This window comes from Schistocerca nitens, chromosome 6, assembly GCF_023898315.1.
Source record: "Schistocerca nitens isolate TAMUIC-IGC-003100 chromosome 6, iqSchNite1.1, whole genome shotgun sequence".
Taxonomy (NCBI): Eukaryota; Metazoa; Arthropoda; class Insecta; order Orthoptera; family Acrididae; genus Schistocerca; species Schistocerca nitens.
The window spans coordinates 493,497,369-493,514,525 of NC_064619.1; the positions used below are offsets into that span (position 1 = coordinate 493,497,369).

Sequence of the window (17,157 nt, forward strand, 5' to 3'; positions counted from 1 at the left end):
GAAATACTGTGCTCAGTTTTGCTGTTGAAGATATCAAGTCTATGGCAGAAGCTTATGTAATTGTTTCATAGGATTAATTCATTGTTTATTGTCCTCACTTAAGTATGTACATAAGTACGAGGTACATGCACAGTTACAATTCAGTCTGGTTATATGGAAAGTCTGTAAGTCCACCTAAATATGTACCACCCCATACATAGATACTGCCACAGATGAAGGCATCCATTTTACTATTGTTTGATGAACAATAATGGGTTTTGGATTTTCACCAGGTCAGAACACTGATTCTAAACTGGGATTCATCAGTGAAGAAAATATGCTTTCTCTGCTTTGCAGCCATTTGCAAAAGGTTTCTGCTGATGCAAACAGTGGACCATACATATGCATCCAGTTGCCTTACATACACACCACCATTGTGTAGCCGTCAGATTACAGTACATAATAGTATTACTCATCTTGTGTTAGGTTTAGCACCCTAAAACACTGTCCAGTCAATCTTGTGTTCAACAAATGCAGACCACATTGTAAGGTGTGTAATGATTGACATTGGTTATTGAAACTCTTCTTAACCTTAATCACACTTAGTTGAGCATCTGGATGTAAAAGTGTTGTTACGATCTGTGAACATGAGAGTGATGAATATTTAACCAATGTTTCATCTACCCCACTCTGCCAATGGACAACCATTGCATTTCTTCTGGTAAATGATGCACTGATGGCTTCCAACTAAGTGGGCTATCTAAGCTGTCTGCTTCACTGTCACAGCGCCAACCACAATCCTGATTTGTTGCTGCATTCATATGATACAAAATAAGTGGTTTACCATTAGCTTGCAAGCAGTATTTCTTTGCTGCAATAACTTACTTGGTGACATCTTGTTGTTTGGTGTTCATCTTGGGATTTTTGGCCAACAGTTGTTTAGTGGTTTTTGCAATGTTGCCAGCATGAATTGCTAGCATTGTCAAAGATTTACACTCCACTACTAGTGCTGGATTGCAGTGCAGGGTGCAGACGATTCTAGCTTCTCATGCTAGTTGAACACAAGAAAAACAACTAAATATCAGTTGGCTGAAGATCCAGAGAGAAGTATAAACAGGCAGCACATGTATAATTGGCAGTGGAAGCCTCAGCAACTTTAAAAAAATATGTGGTGTTAATTATTTTGTGTTAGTAATATTTAACTGCCAATTATCTGATTACTCTAGACATTACAAGCATTTTACTTTTTGGCTTCTTTCATTTTGCTCAAAGGTAACACTACTTAATTTGGGTATGGACATTTCTGTCTGTTACTATGTGTTTTGTCACACCAGGATAAGATGAACAGCTGAACTTGTATGTGGTATGTAATCAAATCAGTACCACGAGCAGTACCTATTCAATATTTGATGATATATATTTTGGTACAATATACATGGTTTTTGGAAATTATAAAATTACTTATCTGCATCTAATTATAACGTTTTCTTAATCTTTACTGTATGAGTTGCGGTATTTTTAAAATAATGTAATAAGGGGAGTGACCAGTGGAAGTATGTTATTTCCAGGCTCCCTTCTTTTATATGTTCCAAGTGCTCATAACATTGTCTTTTCTGCAAATGTGCTTGCATACTTGACAATTCACCAGTCTTAGCACTCTGAAAGCTGTATGAAAATATGTATTTTGTTGTCTCCAAGCAGTCAATAACAAAACTGTATCTTACAATCTGTAGTAACTATTGTAATATGAATCAGAATGAAAACAGGATACTGGTGATATGCACAGGGATTCCCTGGCCTACCAGGTTTGGTAGGCCAACCAGGAGATCATGGTGATTCAACAGTTGGTCGTCGAGGGAGACCGGGAGATCGAGGAGACCAAGGAGAGCCGGGACTGCCTGGCATACCGATGTTCAATGACACATCTAAGGCATCGGGGCGATATCCTGTTGTCGCCAAGGGCCAGAAGGGTGTCAAAGGATGGCGTGGTCCAACAGGAGAACCAGGCGTTAAGGGGCAATTTGGAGACAAGGGCTATCGGGTTAGTATGTGCCATTCTCATTTATGTGATAATAATAACAATTACTATTATTTATTCTCTCTCTGTCCCCCTCTCTCTCTCTCTCACTCCCTCTCTCACCCTCTCTCCCTGTATAATGGTTCTCCACTTGCATCACTTAGTACACTTAACTTCACTTACACAGTCATTATTGCTCTTATTCAAGCTCACTTCCAAGGACTTCACGGTACTCATTGTCACTGAACAAACAAAACAGTGCAGCTGCAACAGAAATATTCTTCATATGAATGACATCATAAACATGTATATAGCATAACAAAGTGGCAATGTGAATAATTTACATATTCCTTGATGTAGAAACTATTTGCAATTATCAACTTTTTTAAACTCTTTCTGAAATATATGTAATGTTTTTGTACCAATTGTATCTGTATGCAGTGTATGTATTGAATAATATTTTTGCTTATGTACTATATTTTTCTGGTATAGGGCTTTGCTATGTATTTTTCTATGTAAGTCATTCCCACTTCTGGTGTCATATTTTGAATATGGCTTTTAATGCTGAACAATCCCTCTATGTTTCTGGTAATGCACACAGAGTGTATGATATTGAAAGAGCCAAAAATTTAAATTCTTTCAAATGTTCCTGCAAGATTTTTTATTGATAACCCCATTTATTGCTCTTATTATTTGCTTTTGAATTTTAACTGATTGTTTCGCAAGACTTGCATTGCTTCAGAAAATAAACATACTGTAACTAACAATGCACATTTGCACAGTAATCGTACACAAAAACATTGATTTCACATCTCAATGCAGCCCATAAGCATTCTTAAGACATAACAGGATGTACTTAACCTTTTATTCAGTAGTTCAATACATTTTTCCTATGTTAAAGGATCATATAATGAAACACATTAAAACTTTATGTTAGACATTTGTCCAGCACTATATCCCCCTATTCCCAGCATTGTATTGTTTCTGGCTTTTGTTCTTATGTCTCTAAAGTTGAGCAATATTTTTTTCTTATTATTAACCTCCATGCAATAATCTCTATATAAATCCCTATGGAACTGACAGAGATTAAACCACTTCAAAGCCTTCAGCTAGGTCTAGAAACAGCCCACAGTTTAATTCGTCTTTGTCTATAGCAGCGATTTAAACCTGACTGCAATATTTGCTAGTATCACTCCCCTCTCCCAACCTCACCCTCAGCCATCCATCCCTCCCTCTGCCCCCCCCCCCCCCAACAACCCTTTTATATACAATGAGTTATCAATTCTCAGAGCGTCATAAGTGCCACCTACAACTGCAACTCAGAAAAACTGTCCACATTTGTTAAAAAACATGCTTCCTCAGTATCATTACTCTCCCTCATGACACTTGCTTCACACAGACCCTATGCCCATGTTTAAAATATGCACTATACTTTGTAAATCAGTTGATTTCTGGACTCCTTGCTTCTGATCTGTCAGAAATTGGAAGACCTTAGGCTGCCAGCACTTGGTGTCTGATCACTGCGACTAATACTAATAATGATAATAATAAGAATAAGTCTAGGCCCTACAGCAGTGTAGTAGCCATTATATACTAACTGTTGCGCTGTGCTGTCAGTTAGTTCATTTATAGTTGTGATGTAAATAATGAAAAACTTTCTGGTCCATTGCTGGAACTACCTGCAATCAGAGAAGACATTTTCATCAGATACTAAGCATATGTCACGCAAATGTCTCAATTTTATTGTCAGTGATGCATGGTACAAAGTACAAAGTGGATGGAGTATATGAGGAAGAAGGTGTTCATAAAATTGTTTCATGATTTAATGCTAGTATTTGAAAAATAATGTGCTTATTGGGAACTTATGTAATGAGAGTAACAGTGTTACAAAACAGCGCTAATGCTAATGATCTTTCAAAAATAATTTAGTGTTATGACTGAAACATAATCGAATTCTCTTGTTTTTAGTCCTCCTAAAATTTTATTTTACACCTCAGGGAGTGATTGCCACCAGATTGGGAACCACTAGTCTGTAGCAACTAGGGTTTTCTTCAATAAGTCAAACATAGCTGTTTGAGTAGATTTGTTTCTCTGATACCATTAAACCATTAACCAGTATTTTATTTTTATTCAAGAAGTTGGACAAACTCTCATGGATGACCCTTCCAATTATTTTATGACAGCTGGATAGTAATGAGAGTAGTCAGTTTTTTTTTTTTTTTTTTTTTTTTTTTTTTTTTTTTTTTTTTTTTTGCGTTGTGTACCATCTGTTTTTTGAAGTGGGTTCAGTACTGACTGTTTTTGGTTTGTTGGGAATATTTCTGTACTCAATGATACACTGATTTTGTTAGTTAGCTGAATGTCTATTTTGCTTGAACTTTCTTTAATGATCTTATCTGGGATACCATGAGGACCATAGGATTTTTATAAAGATTGTATTTATTACTTCTATTTTTGTACTGGACACAAAACATCGTATTTTCGTTCTGGGAGATATTTACATGATTAGTTGACTCATAATTATTATAAATTGTGTGTTGTGCTATATCTATATAATGTTCTTTAAATCTATATTGTATCTTCATCAGCTCTTCCACCAAATAATAGAAGAAGTCACACTTCTGGAAATTAGCGAATAATTGTCAATTCTCTGGGATATAATAACATTTTGCTTCACCTATAAAATATTGTTCTTGTGGTGTTGCACATTTTGGAACTGACCACTTCATTTATATCAAAAATGTTAATTTACATTCTCCCCCTCCTCTGGATAAGTTTCTGCAGATTCCAGGGCTGAAACTTTTTGGGATGTATAACAGACCTTGTGAATCCCAATTTATCTGCAGGAACCAGAGCAATGTGGGCCAAGCTAGCAGTCAGCAGTCCCATTTTCAGCTTGGTATCAACTACACTGCTGATACATAGCCAGCTGATCATAAAGCTAATTTTTTTTCAGGTTTCTTTGTCAATATATTACTATGACATTTGATGCTGGGTCAGGAGAGAGCCTCTTTGATTTCCCCACTGATCACAGTGCGTCTTAAGCTACAATGCATCCTGACTTTCAGTTAACTATCTAATAGATCTGTTGACGAAAAGGATAACAAATAGGTATTCCTGATAGGTGTAATGGAGTAGCACATGTACAGCAGAGAACAACAAGTGTTTCAGTCTACACATTGCTGAACTCTCCTTCTACTGTAAATGTCCCCTAATGCATACTGACTCCAGGGAAGGGGAGGCGGCCAGAATCAGAAGCAGGAGGGGGGTGGGGAGACATTTCTTAATAAATGTACCAAATTTGAAGTTTATGACAGATTTTTCTCTCTTTTCAGTTCAGATATAACCTATGAGTGTTGTGATTAGTATGTTCAGTGTGTTGCATGAAATAAAAAGTGCAGCATATATTCTTTACATGAAATAAGCTTACCAGTAACACTAAGCAGCTGCACAGAACTTTTGTCTGAAAAAATGCAGTTACGATCTTAGGAAACTTGGCCAGTAATATGGGAAGCAACTTGCATGCATAATCCAAGTGCATGATGAATGAATTATGGCTGAAAACGGACATCATCTGTCCTCAGAACCATCATAGACACCGGCAGTTCATTATATGGTTTAAGGAACCATGTTCTAAGGCTGATAGTTTTGAGTAGAAAATCATCTGCAGAGACAAAAGAGATTTTTAACAGGTTCTTAGTGAGCAAACCTGTTAAAAATGCATGAAAGTTATATTTAGAGAAAAAGGAGATTTTAAACAGGTTCTTAGTGAGCAGACCTGTTGAAATATGCATGAAAATAATCTTCAGAGAAAAAGGAGATTTTCAACAGGTTATTAGTGAGCAAACCTGTTAAAACAAATGCTTGATAAACCTTCACATGATTTATGAAGTGCCAGAAGAACCCTGATGGGTCAATTTACAAAATATTTCATAGCAGCTGCCACAACATAATTATCATTTGAAGAAAATATAACTTGGAACTCCTCATCTCTTAATAAAATTCTTTAATGGGAAACAGATTTATCACAATGTTTTATGGTAATAGCTCTATCCAGACTATTTAATTTCATAATGTGATGACACCAACTGGCTAACATGATCTAAGATGTGAAATTTTAGGTGAAAGTGGATATTTTGGAGGCAGAAGGGGGCTTTTGCCCCCACCTGAAATCTAGGTACAAAGTTTTATTCATTACAAAATTCTCTTGAATTTCTAGCAGTGATAGCTTGCTATTGATAAACTGCAGATTAACAATGCCTGGCCTGAGGATTAGTTTTATGACTTTAGCAGTGACTACCTGTTTTGGATTTTTTTCTTGTTTTCACACTGTTGTTGTTGTTGTTGTTGTTGTGGTCTTCAGTCCTGAGACTGGTTTGATGCAGCTCTCCATGCTACTCTATCCTGTGCAAGCTTCTTCATCTCCCAGTACCTACTGCAACCTACATCCTTCTGAATCTGCTTAGTGTATTCATCTCTTGGTCTCCCTCTACGATTTTTACCCTCCACGCTGCCCTCCAATACTAAATTGGTGATCCCTTGATGCCTCAAAACATGTCCTACCAACCGATCCTTTCTTCTAGTCAAGTTGTGCCACAAACTTCTCTTCTCCCAAATCCTATTCAATACTTCCTCATTAGTTATGTGATCTACCCATCTAATCTTCAGCATTCTTCTGTAGCACCACATTTCAAAAGCTTCTATTCTCTTCTTGCCCAAACTATTTATCGTCCATGTTTCACTTCCATACACGGCTACACTCCATACAAATACTTTCAGAAATGACTTCCTGACACTTAAATCTATACTCGATGTTAACAAATTACTCTTGTTCAGAAACGCTTTCCTTGCCATTGCCAGTCTACATTTTATATCCTCTCTACTTCGACCATCATCAGTTATTTTGCTCCCCAAATAGCAAAACTCCATTACTACTTTAAGTGTCTCATTTCCTAATCTAATTCCCGCAGCATCACGCGACTTAATTTGACTACATTCCATTATCCTCGTTTTGCTTTTGTTGATGTTCATCTTATATCCTCCTTTCAAGACACTATCCATTCCGTTCAACTGCTCTTCTAAGTCCTTTGCTGTCTCTGACAGAATTACAATGTCATCGGCGAACCTCAAAGTTTTTACTTCTTCTCCATGGATTTTAATACCTATTCTGAATTTTTCTGTTGTTTCCTTCAATGCTTGCTCAATATACAGATTGAATAACATTGGGGAGAGACTACAACCCTGTCTCACTCCCTTCCTAACCACTGCTTCCCTTTCATGTTCCTCGACTCTTATAACTGCCATCTGGTTTCTGTACAAATTGTAAATAGCCTTTTGCTCCCTGTATTTTACCCCTGCCACCTTCAGAATTTGAAAGACAGTATTCCAGTATTCGGCTGCACACCCGAAACTTAATGGAACATTGTCAAAAGCTTTCTCTAAGTCTACAAATGCTAGAAACGTAGGTTTGCCCTTCCTTAATCTAGCTTCTAAGATAAGTCATAGGGTCAGTATTGCCTCACGTGTTCCAACATTTCTGCGGAATACAAACTGATCTTCCCTGAGGTCGGCTTCTACTAGTTTTTTCATTCGCCTGTAAAGAATTCGCGTTAGTATTTTGCAGCTGTGACTTATTAAACTGATAGTTCGCTAATTTTCACATCTGTCAACACCTGCTTTCTTTGGGATTGGAATTATTATATTCTTCTTGAAGTCTCAGGGTATTTTGCCTGTTTCATACATCTTGCTCACCACATGGTAGAGTTTTGTCAGGACTGGCTCTCCCAAGACCGTCAGTAGTTCTAGTGGAATGTTGTCTACTCCTGGGGCCTTGTTTCGACTCAGGTCTTTCAGTGCTCTGTCAAACTCTTCATGCAGTATCGTATCTCCCATTTCATCTTCATCTACATGCTCTTCCATTTCCATAATATGGTCCTTAAGTACATCGCCCTTGTATAGACCCTCTATATACTCCTTCCACCTTTCTGCTTTCCCTTCTTTGCTTAGAACTGGGTTCTGGGTTTCCATCTGAGCTCTTGATGTTCATACAAGTGGTTCTCTTATCTCCAAAGGTCTCTTTAATTTTCCTGTAGGCAGTATCTATCTTAACCCTAGTGAGATAAGCCTCTACATGCTTACATTTGTCCTCTAGCCATCCCTGATTAGCAATTTTGCACTTCCTGTTGATCTCATTTTTGAGACGTTTGTATTCTTTTTTGCCTGCTTCATTTACTGCATTTTTATATTTTCTCCTTTCATCAATTAAATTCAATATTTCTTCTGTTCTACTAGCCCTCGTCTTTTTACCTAATTGATCCTATGCTGCCTTCACTACTTCATACCTCAAAGCTACCCATTCTTCTTCTACTGTATTTTTTACCCCATTCCTGTCAATTGTTCGCTTATGCTCTCCCTAAAACTCTGTACAACCTCTAGTTTAGTCAGTTTATCCAGGTCCCATCTCCTTAAATTCCCACCTTTTTGCAGTTTCTTCAGTTTTAATCTACAGTTCATAACCAATAGATTGAGGTCAGAGTCCACATCTGCCCCTAGAAATGTCTTACAATTTAAAACCTGGTTCCTAAATCTCTGTCTTACCATTATATAATCTATCTGAAACCTGTCAGTATCTCCAGGCTTTTTCCATGTATACAGCCTTCTTTTATGATTCTTGAACCAAGTGTTAGATATGATTAAGTTGTGCTCTGTGCAAAATTCTACCAGGCGGCTTCCTCTTTCATTTCTTAGCCCCAATCCATATTCACCTACTACGTTTCCTTCTCTCCCTTTTCCTACTACTGAATTCCAGTCACCCATGACTATTAAATTTTCGTCACCCTTCACTATCTGAATAATTTCTTTTATTTCATCATACATTTCTTCAATTTCTTCGTCATCTGCAGAGCTAGTTGGCATATAAACTTGTACTACTGTAGTAGGCATGGGCTTCGTATCTGTCTTGGCCACAATAATGCATTCACTATGCTGTTTGTAGTAGCTTACCCGCATTCCTATTTTCCTATTCATTATTAAACCTACTCCTGCATTACCCCTATTTGATTTTGTGTTTATAACCCTGTAGTCACCTGACCAGAAGTCTTGTTCCTCCTGCCACCGAACTTCACTACTTCCCACTATATCTAACTTTAACCTATCCATTTCCCTTTTCAAATTTTCTAACCTACCTGCCCGATTAAGGGATCTGACATTCCACGCTGCGATCTGTATAACGCCAGTTTTCTTTCTCCTGATAACGACATCCTCTTGAGTAGTCCCCACCCGGAGATCCAAATGGGGGACTATTTTACCTCCGGAATATTTTACCCAATAGGACGCCATAATCATTTAATCATACAGTAAAGCTGCATGCCCTCGGGAAAAATTACGGTCATAGTTTCCCCTTGCTTTCAGCCGTTCGCAGTACCAGCACAGCAAGGCCGTTTTGGTTAGTGTTACAAGGCCAGATGAGTCAATCATCCAGACTGTTGCCCTTGCAACTACTGAAAAGGCTGCTGCCCCTCTTCAGGAACCACACGTTTGTCTGGCCTCTCAACAGATACCGCTCCGTTGTGGTTGCACCTACGGTACGGCTATCTGTATCTCTGTATCTCTGAGGCACACAAGCCTCCCCACCAACGTCAAGGTCCATGGTTCATGGGGCGGGGGGTTTCACACTGTTCACAATAAATTATGCTGATTCATTGGTGCAGTGGCAGTTTTGGCACTATTCTGCAGTCAAGCTGGATGTGAACTTTTACAGAACAGTGTTGAAACAATGTCACCAATCTTTTCTCTGTCTCTTCCTTGTACAGTTATTTTCATGCTACAGACAGGGACTGATGCAACACCTTGAAGTACAGATTCTAGTACAACGTAAGTGTGGCAGCAGTATACGAGCTTGTCATCCATTCCCAACTCTCTAAAAACACCCTCTCTGCTTGCTGCACAGCAGAATCTCAATAGCAATTTGCCATTTGTCTGTGGGAAAAAAATACTTGTGATGGCCTGAAAATTTTTACATTCATTTTTATACAGCAAAGCTATTACAGTGACCTCTGAAGAACACAACTCTCTCTTGCAGTCCAAATGCTTCAGGCAGAACAAAACCACATTTTGTGCACTAGAAGAAAGGAAACAAATGTAATTTTTCAAGCTCAAAAAGATGTCCTCTCCAGGCATTGGAATCTTCTAAACTCTATCGCTTGCTACCAGTGCCAAATGCAGCCATAGAACTATGAATTATGCAGGCCTCTTAACCTGATTGCATAATAGTCTGACAACCTGGAGAGAGGAGGACAGCCTTGGTTCAGTCCAAAGCTTTTAAAAGTCTATCTACTGGGCAATTGCAGGGTGGTTTAGGAGACTTCTCACATTCACTGAGCCAGAGCATGTAGTTTTTGAACCACATTTTGCTCAGTTTTAGTTATGACAGAAAAAAAACCTCAGTTATAGAAAACCAGTTTTCTGTTACTGCTAGTATTTTCAATTAGTAATGCACAACTGTAGCAGATAAGCAGAAAATAATTGCCACACTAACCAATATCCCACATGACATTATTTCTCCTTCAGGGCCCACCAGGTGTTGCAGGTCTCAAAGGGATGAAGGGTGATCCAGGTATAGATGGACCACGAGGAAAGCAAGGCCGCCAAGGGCCAGAAGGGCCGGCAGGCCCCAAAGGCCAGAAGGGAGCTCCTGGCTATGCTGGAGAACCAGGTAGAGATGGACCAAAGGTGAGAAAACCCAAGATTCATTCTGTTGTTGTGTACTGTCATTTTGGATGTGTGCCACAGATTAAGTCATCACAATATGTATGAATAAGTCAGTGTGTGTGGGTAGAAGTACATGCTCTATTGTTATTACTTAAAGTGCTTTTCAATCATAAGTACCATCAGTGTTAATATCAATATAATATGTTTTACAAGTACGTATTTTGATATTTGTAATATCTGAAAATATAAATTCAGGGAGCAGAAGGTGAAGATGGACAAATAGGTCTACCAGGACCACAGGGACCAGAAGGACCACAAGGAATCTATGACCCAAACTTGGATGAAGATGGCAAACTTGGTGTTCAGGGACCACAAGGACCATTAGGTTGGTTGGGATACATTATATTTAGTACTGACGGGTCTAACAAAATAATCCACCAAGAAGTATGTGGAAGCATGTCTATGCTACTGAGCAGTAACTCCTTTACATTAATGTGATTATCAGTCTTGGTATTGAAACAGCATTTTTTTTCAGTTATGACTCTACATGCTAAAAGATAATTTTTTTCAAATGTAATAACTTCTCTCAAGAAATGAAATAGCATTACATAAAGTAAGTAGCCAAAAGTCACATGAAGGGAACATGCGCTGTCTATGATACCCCAGTGTTGCAGGTATAGTTGAGACAGTGTAAGAAGATCTCTGATAGATTGTAGTGCTGTTGCCAGCTTTCAGCTTCTAAGCACAAATGGCTGCAGGCAAAAACAATAGCTGTCTACAGAGCTGTGACAGCACTGAGCCATTGCCACAGAGCTGATTACAAAATTGTGGTATGGTGCCGATTTAGGTAGGCATGCAAAGCTGCTGTCTCCAGCCCACTGCAACTCTTGGGAATCAGCTTAACACCAACTCAACTGTAGATGTTGTGTATGGGATAGGTATAGACGTGATATCTGAGAAGCCTAATACAGACAAATGTGTAATGAACATGGGGGCATGTTACAAATTAACTGACTTTGAATGTGAGATGATAACTGGTGCAAGATGCATTTGTCATAGCATATCAGAGATTAAACAAGATTTTAGGTTTATGAGGTCCGCAGGATCTGGATCTTCAGTACCACAGAGGCAATGTATCCACTTGTGTAAACCAATGCATAGGACAAACCCAGACGTTTGTCCAGTGGACATCTTGTTGCCTCTGCAGAGCCATGTAATAATATTGTAGGTCAAATTACCCTGATTTGAATGTGGGGTGACAGGAACCCATTTCTACCATGACTGTATGAAGACAGATGAGTAACACAGATTTCAGCAACTGACAACCAATTATCAATACCTTCTCATGACTTTTGGCCAGTCAGTATATATTACATGGTGGTGTATGAAGCTGAATTGTATGACGTTATTGTTTCATGGGGCATCATTTTCTTGCAGGACCTCCTGGAGCAAAAGGAACATCTGGTATTCCAGGAGAAGATGGAATCTCTGGAACAATTGGTCCCCCTGGGCCACCAGGTTCAGCAGGGTTACCAGGACCCAGAGGTGCCAAAGGAATATCCATCAAAGGAGAACGAGGAGATGATGGTAATTTTGGACTATTATGCCCACATCACTTTTCATAGCCCATAGTGAACTGTGATTGCTATTTTTTCTTTTGTGTGTGTGTGTGTGTGTGTGTGTGTGTGTGTGTGTGTGTGTGGGTGGGTGGGTGGTTGGGTGGGTGGGTGGGTGGGTGGGTGGGTGTTGTATGAATTTGTGCTTTTATCTTTTTCTTTTTCAAATTGTGGCAGGTCACTAGTGTAGTGAGCCTCCTTCCATCACCATGCCAGTGTGCCATTCTTTGGCAGGATGGTGTTAATAAAGATACAAGCTCTTGGCAATAACAGTGGAACTCTGAGACAACTGCCTAGGGATGCTTTCAGTGTGGCACACCGCCACATGCAGTAATATGATAAGTTCTGCCTCTGAAAAGGAACAGGCAATGGTTAAATACAAAGTTGGTGAAACCCCTACTGTTGAGAAACAGATTCATCATGGGTCATGTCAGAGATTTGCTGTGGTCCTCTGAACTGGTCAACATGTTTCTTCAATTTTTCCTGGTATATATTATGAAGGAAAAAAGTTTTGAGGGAACTGCTATTTTGTAATATTATGCTTGCATCTCTGACAAGATAGTTGAGCCATTTGCCTGATAAATTTTCCTTTACCTGTGAGGCATTTAAATCAAGTACTTTGAGTGTTGGTAGCAATGCAAAATGAAAGTGGAATACCAGAGAATTATGATGTCATTATATCATGAAAGTTCTGGGAGAGTAAAACTGTGTGTCAGACCAAGTCTCGAACTTGGGACCTTTGCCTTTCATGAGCAAGTGCTGTACCGATGGTAGAACACTTGCCTACAAAAGGCAAAGGTCCCAAGTTTGAGTCTCTGTCTGGTACACAGTTTGAATCCGCTAGGAAGTTTCATGTCAGTGCACACTCCAATGCAAAGTGAAAATTTCATTCTGGAATCATTACATCATGTCAGGTCAAATGTGATATCACAGAAAATGCAACTGAAGGACACAAACAGCAAATGTCACATTATAGATTGATTGGAGGTAGTGAATTTGTGATCTAATGAAGATAAAAAAAGAATGAATCTGACTGTCGACGAGTCTAAAGGAAACGTGAGCTGTCTGGGTCTCAACTATACAGGTTACAAGCTGTCACAACTCTGAGGTTCCTGTCAATTTGATAACATTTACACTGACACATACATTGAAATGGCAGGTCTCAATTGCACCGACATTTAGACAATATGGCCTAAAAATATTTTTGACAAATTGCTAACATTATTATACTCTGTAATTTAAAGTACAGTCTTAATTATATTCCGAAAATACTTACAGTTTCAACTTTACTACAAATCTCATTATAGAAGCACTTACTTGTAAAAGTTTGTGTAGTTGCTTACCACACAATTAAATGTAAAATTACTGATTTAATTTCATTCAACTGGACTGCATGTCACCATATCCAGTATAGTGCGGTACCGAGCAAGTAAATAAATTAGTCAACAAACTGCCATCTTCATACTTAGAAGTGGGAAACAGCGGAAGTTATGAAGCAAAGCACAGTTCATTTTCTGTCGATGAAATTCTGAAACAAGAGTTGTATTATCAGAGATAGAAAAGCATTTAAGACCACACTGCTGAAGAAAACACAAAGTGATAAATTTGAAGCCTATTTCATAAGCAGCTTAATAATTGTGTTGAGTAGAATAATATGTGAAATAACTAGGGAAAGGAAAAAAAAAAAACTTTTTTTTTTTTGGCCAGTTTCAATGTTATTGTTCGACTGTTTTAATTTTATTTTCTGCCAATTTTGCCATTATATTTTGACAGTTCTGATATTAAGTTCAGACATGTTTTTTGTGAAGTAATGCACACTCTTTATTTTTGTCTAATTTCATTTTTAAGTGTTATCTTCAAGATCAGAATCTGCACATGAATTACAGTATATTTACTGCCACCACAGATCACATTTATTTACATTATTTAAAGGAAGAAATCATTTCTGTCAAACCTATTACAACTAATCAACTATAGAAAAATAACTTTGCAACCATACACTGTTAAAAAAAAGCACTGTCATAACTTCAACATTTTCTAAGACATTATGTTGCTGTTCTGTCAGTATTTCACTATAGTGTGAAAACATCTGCATGGGGTCTTAATCTGAAATGGAAAGCAATCTGGCTTCAGCATGCCACATATCCTGCCAACATGGACAGCTGCTTTCCCAATAAATTACAAAGGGATTTGTATTCCTTCAGAATGTCTTACAAAGTTGAGAATTGACATTTAGGTACACACAATTCTCTGGACAGAGAACTGAGAAAAGACTCATAAAATGTTTTGTATCGAGTGTTCTTCTGTAGGGCGCTGTAATGTGGACTTTGAGGAAGAAAGACAGAAAAAGGCTGGAGGCTTTTGAGAAGTGGACATGGCAGATGATGGAAAGAATAAATTGGATGGGCAGAGTAAAAAATGAAGAGGTACTGAGAAGAATGGGAGAGAAAAGACAGTTACTAGATGTAATAAAAAGAAGAAAAAGAAATTGGATTGGGCATATATTAAGAAAAAATGATGGACTAATAAAAACAGTTTTAGAAGGTTATGTAGAAGGGAAAAGGAAGTGAGGAAGGAAGAGATTTCAGATACTGGATGACGTGATGGATGGTACAACATACAGCAGCCTTAAGAAGGAAGCAATGGATCGCAGAAAATGAATAGGCCAAAGACCTGTTGGTATAGCAGAAAATGGATGATGATAAATTCTTGTTGCAATATCTTCATTAACAGAGTTCACTATTTGAAGCCATTGTGACTATTTTTTGACTGTGACTGTCTCAAGGTTTTTTTTTATAAACTACCACTACCAGTCACGAAATTTGTTAACTAATGTATTATTTATTTATTGAGTGACATGACCTCATCCTCATGCTAAATGACAGTACAAAAACAATTTCACAATAAGATCATACAGATGTTACACAATCTTTTCATAAAGAACAAAGTGAATGACTGTTACAAAACATGCAAACATCAGTCCAGCTTAACGGAGTGACATCGCCTCTTACTAGGTATTCTCTTCTTCCACAGGATAACCACAGCAGTTATGAAAAGACTGTGTAACATCTGTATGATATTATTGTGAAATTGTTTTTATAATGCCATTTAGCCTGACAATGAGGTATTCCCTCAAAACATGTCAACAATAAATAAATGATACATTAGTTAACCAATTTTATGACTGGTAGTGATATTTAACAAACAATAAATCAATTAAAAAATTTTTAAAAAAACCTTTACAGTGTTCATTATCATCCCATGGCTGAAAGATGAACCTAGAATTGTGAACATAGATCATGCTGATATGTTGCCATAACAGTTGTTACCTGGTTTGAAGGTGCAACCCAATGCATTTCAGTGCTTCTGTCACATCTGCCTGAAGTATTTTTCCCTTCATATTTCCATAAACCTTGTGTTGGTTTAGTTACAAAACATTAATTTTTCTACAATAATGAAGAAAACTTCAGTTTAATTTGGAATGTAGCAATAAATTTATTTGATGACATAAGATTTTCCGATATTTTTACACAAAAAATTGTACTAAAAAATGATTTGGGGAGATCTTTAATGTGGTTCATCAGTTAAAGTACATATGTCTGGAAAACACTAGTCTAAATTCAAAAATTACTAAATATAGAACTTTAGCTTCGCAAATACATAAACTAACATGGTGCCCTTCCATTCATTTATTAAGAGCACAGGACATGGGACATCATTCAGGAAATGTCTTTCTGATAGTAATGCAGTACAGTGAGAATTTTTTTTCAATATTTATTCAGTATTATTTTTACTGTTTTGTGAATGGAGTTTGTGGTGACCTCATGATCTGTTTTGTAGAGTGACATCTAGGTTTCGTTGGAAGATGATCAGACACCATAGTGATTTATGTATTAGCACAGCTAAAGTGCCAAATTTGGTGTTTTTCATATATATATAAATATGTACTATGAAAATATGTAGTTTAATTGATGCACTGCATTAAAGATCTCACAAAAATTGTTTGATAGATCGTGCAAAAGTTTTGGGAAATGTCACATCAGAGACTGAAACTGTTACTGGAATAGGAATCACTGAATGTAGGGTATTTCCATTGGACAACACATCTGGAACTGTAGTTCTTTATGTTAGCAAACTGTCATTGTAAGGTTATACGCAATTCTCAGTGTTGAGAAAAAGAGTCAAAATCTAGTTTCAGCATTCAGTAACTATCAGTTACCAATATTAGTAAACCACTCCACTCAGATTTATAACTTTTTCACATGAGAAAACCACTAATGGCACATTATATCACTGAAAACTGCAGGTTTTTGAGCTGTTTTTTTTTTTTTTTTTTTTTTTTTTTAACTTTATAATTTACTCAAAATTTTGCTGTTCATAGAAATAGCAAAGAAACATGAATTTGAAGGTATTGTATGATGAAAATCATGATTTCAGAAAAAATACAGCTACAGAAGAAGCAATTATGAGGGTACATTGATACTAAATGGAATGATTAGGAAAAATCATGTTACCTTGATTGCATGTAGGGATATAAAGAAGATAATAGATGATTTATGTAGTAATAAGATGTTCAGAATTCTGGGGAGTATAGGAATGCAACAAAAGTCAAATGTGTGATTTGCAGTATATACGTAAAACATGTACAAGCAGGAAGTCAAAATAGGCAGAATCAAAGTAAATGTAAGTTTACCAGAACATTTTAACATAGCTGTTGCTGATGGAAATGCTGGAACAGTAAACAAGGTGGTTATACTGAAAAAGCATAAAAACTGGAAGTATATGCACAGGCACAAGTGCCAACATTTGTAGATAACAGCACCTCTGCAAAATAAT

The 17,157-nt window shown here is 37.4% G+C and overlaps 1 protein-coding gene and 1 long non-coding RNA gene across 2 annotated transcripts in view; one reads left to right on the forward strand and one right to left on the reverse strand.

Moving 5' to 3' along the window:
* Positions 1-17,157, forward strand: part of LOC126263018 (collagen alpha-5(IV) chain-like) — a 609,289-nt gene that overhangs the window by 433,375 nt on the left and 158,757 nt on the right. Inside the window, exons 6-9 of the mRNA XM_049959984.1 lie at positions 1,766-2,020; positions 10,565-10,726; positions 10,961-11,090; positions 12,143-12,292. Coding sequence (XP_049815941.1) covers positions 1,766-2,020; positions 10,565-10,726; positions 10,961-11,090; positions 12,143-12,292 — 697 coding nt within the window. The remainder of the gene's footprint in view (positions 1-1,765; positions 2,021-10,564; positions 10,727-10,960; positions 11,091-12,142; positions 12,293-17,157) is intronic.
* On the reverse strand, positions 2,015-17,119 carry LOC126263019 (uncharacterized). Its single transcript, XR_007546797.1, has 4 exons — positions 17,015-17,119; positions 13,639-13,849; positions 3,595-3,675; positions 2,015-2,260 (listed from the first exon to the last, which is right to left on the reverse strand). It is a non-coding gene; the product is annotated as an uncharacterized LOC126263019 (long non-coding RNA).